Source organism: Galeopterus variegatus, unplaced genomic scaffold, assembly GCF_000696425.1.
Source record: "Galeopterus variegatus unplaced genomic scaffold, G_variegatus-3.0.2 Scaffold174, whole genome shotgun sequence".
Classification (NCBI taxonomy): Eukaryota; Metazoa; Chordata; class Mammalia; order Dermoptera; family Cynocephalidae; genus Galeopterus; species Galeopterus variegatus.
In genome coordinates, this window is record NW_007726285.1 from 831,665 (window position 1) to 834,873 (window position 3,209).

Consider the following 3,209-nt stretch of genomic DNA (forward strand, 5'->3'; position numbering starts at 1 on the left):
GAGAAGTAAAATATCGAGAACATATTAGACTTGGGATATGAGAGGAAAATTTATGTTTAAAGTGCAGAGTTTTAGTGTCTTGAAAACAGCCAATAGGGTACAAGTTAGTTCTATTTTCCGGCAATGCAATGTCCCTCCTTGGATATTAGTCAATGTCAAATATTTCAGTTTAGAACGAATCCCTTTTAATCTGTCTATGTATTTTAATATTAGGGGGTATTTGACCTTTTCTGATATCTGAAAATTTCGTTTAAATACATGCATTTCTAGCAAGTTGACTGAAGCGATGAACAATACAAACATGAAAAAAAAGAAGGCCAAAGGGAAATTGCTGTTTCAGGGCATTCTGATTACTCTTATAAAGTCTTAGGGTAAGTTTGCTCTAAGATACGATACTCTAGATCTGTGCATGTCCAACTTTAATATACATAGAAATCTCTTGGGGACAGTGTTGAAGAACAGATGCTAATTTGAAAGTTCTGTGGTAGGACCTGAGAGTTTATAGGATCCAAGCGGTGATGTGGAGGGGAGGGCCCCAAGGCATCCAGCCACACACACTATATCCTTAAGAACAGTGGTGGACTCATGGGTGCAGCATACCGGGTCCCACACCTGCCTCCTGCAGTTCAGGAGGGTCTGCACGTGCTCATGGTGCATGTCCATCCTGACTGCACCTCTGAACCTGGCTCTGGTGGGCTGTGGATCTGGATGCTTTGAAGAAATATGCAGGTCAGGTCAGTGTGAGGTGGTCAGAGGTACAGAAGAAGAGTGTCCTTGAAGAAGTGGCTCTTCCCAGAGTGTCCCTAAAAGAAGAGTTTTTTCTTATTTGTTCAACAAGTGTTTATTGGCAGCCTGCTGGGTGCTGGGGTGAGTCTTTGCCCCCTGGGAGCCTCTGGTTGAGAGTGTCACATAGACATGAGCTGACACCTTATTTGTTCAACAAGTGTTTATTGGCAGCCTGCTGGGTGCTGGGGGTGAGTCTTTGCCCCCTGGGAGCCTCTGGTTGAGAGTGTCACATAGACATGAGCTGACAAGTGCAGGTGGGGAGTCCTGTCTCGGAATACAAAGCAGGCCCTGATGAGGCTTGGAGTCACAGTGGGCTTCACACTGTCATGGAAGGAATTGGCCAGGTGCAGGTGTGTGGAGGACCACAGATACAGGTGCAGGGGGGGACCACAGGTGTGGGGGTATTGCAGGTGCAGGGGGACCATGGTGTGGGAAAACCATAGGTGCAAGTACGGGGGGCCTGGATCTGTGGGAGGTCTCCAGGGTGGCTTGAACACAGCAGGGGAGTGGTTGACAAGGTGGAGGGTGGGTGAGTGAATGGTTCAGAGCCCCATGAGCCGTGGTGAGGCTGAATGACACCTGAGGGTTCTGGGAAGCCCTGAAGCACGTCAGGAAGGGGTGAGAGAGAAAGGCCACTGACCAGAGTCTGGGAGACGTGGGAAGGTGTTTCTCATAGAGAAGGAGGTGGGTGGAAGGCGTTGAGCACAGAGACATGTAGGTGAGGTGGAGTCAGGCTGCTGCTCTAGTTGCCAGGTTTTACGACTGCGCGTCTCTTTTCGCTGATGAAAGTGTGCTGCTGTTATTAGTCTAATGCAGGTAGCAAGCTCCGAAAGAAGAAAAAGAAACAGAAAAATAAGAAAACCAGTACAGGAGAAACCTCGGTATGTGCCAGGTCTGGCTGTGGCTCATTCCTCTGCCTGATCTCTTTTCCTTTCTTCTCTGTGTGTCTCCCGGGGGCGCTGGAAGAAGTTCATTTTTACTTGATGTTTTGATTACTTCCCTTTAGACTCCTGAAGGAGTCTAAACCAATTAAGAGGTCAGGGAAAAGAAAAGGAAAAATCAGTCTCTTGTTTCTGGGGGTTAGAGACCCGCTCTGTGCTGGACTTTCCAGATCCATCAGAGGTTGAGTTCCTCTGATGGGGGCATCCCTTCCAGTCCTGCCACCCTGTGGCCCCTTGTGATGCTTGCTCTGCCCCGACCTTTGTCTAGTGCTAGGACTCCTGGGGGGCAGCCCCCCACAGAAGCTAGTCTGTCATCAGAAAGCACATTTCCTTCCTTGCCCTAGTCTTTGTTATCTGATTCTGTTTGTCCTGAAAAGAGGCTGCAGTTTTGTTGCTGTTTAGCTGGAGTCACAGGTCACTTTACCTGAGGAGGTAAGCTCACCTGTAAGACATGGAATGTGGTCTTTTGATCTGATTATTTCTAGGGTCCTTCGGTTTCTGTAATTCTGTCTATTCTGAGTTTCTTCATAGGAAACATCTCTTCTTTTTACTAAATGTGTACATGGTACATAGTGTTTGAATTATACTGTGTTTCAGGAAGTAAATACAATTCAATAGTTCTTTTTAAAAATAAATCATGTTACTGATTGTTATAACATTTAAAATAATGTCAGCGTGGTGATTAATAGGTTGTTTTGTGGCTCATAGGAAAATGGACTGGAAGATATCGATCTCATCTTAGAGCGGATTGAGGACAGCAGTGGGTTATACCGCCCAGGCCCAGCTCCCCTGAGCTCCAGGAAGCGCATCTTGTATGTGGAGCACAGGTACTACTTGACCCCATCTGGCTGCAACCATGGAAGGAAAAACATTTTTTTTTTTTAAAAAGAAGGATATTTACTATCTTTATTTTAAAACAATGTGAGTTTATTATAAAACATTTAGGATATAGGAACCAGCAGAAGGAAGAAAAAGAAAATTCATCCATATTTCAGAGGACTGTAAGCTTTATTTTATATATTCTAAAACATTCTCTCTTGGACTTTGTAAAAGTACCATGTGATCCTTGGGTAATTATCCATCTCCTGGTCTTGTAGATGCTTAGTGAAACCCTGTCCCTTCTACAGAGATCGTTGCCAGCTTAAAAAAGCTAATCTACCTGAAGTCGGCTAAGACATACTGGTCTAGTCTCAAGGTGTTTATGCTGCCCTAACACCTGCACATAAATAAATAGCCACACGCAGGTAGTGACTCTGAAGCGCACACACCCAACGTAGTGACCAGCCATGTCCCCTTGGCACCCTGCAGTGGCAGCAGTGGCCAGGCCTCAACCACAGGTGGGGTGGTGGTTTTAAGGAAAGTAGGCCTGGGGCCGAGCCCGTGGCGCACTTGAGAGAGTGCGGCACTGAGAGCGCAGCAGTGCTCCTGCCGCGGGTTCAGATCCTATATAGGGATGACCGGTGTGCTCACTGGCTGAGCGCG

General features: G+C 46.6%; 1 protein-coding gene across 1 annotated transcript in view; it reads left to right on the forward strand.

The window, feature by feature from the left end:
- Positions 1-3,209, forward strand: part of TCF25 (transcription factor 25 (basic helix-loop-helix)) — a 44,355-nt gene that overhangs the window by 18,700 nt on the left and 22,446 nt on the right. Inside the window, 3 exon segments of the mRNA XM_008563488.1 lie at positions 771-799; positions 1,593-1,667; positions 2,436-2,554. Of these exon segments, the coding sequence (XP_008561710.1) occupies positions 771-799; positions 1,593-1,667; positions 2,436-2,554 (223 nt within the window).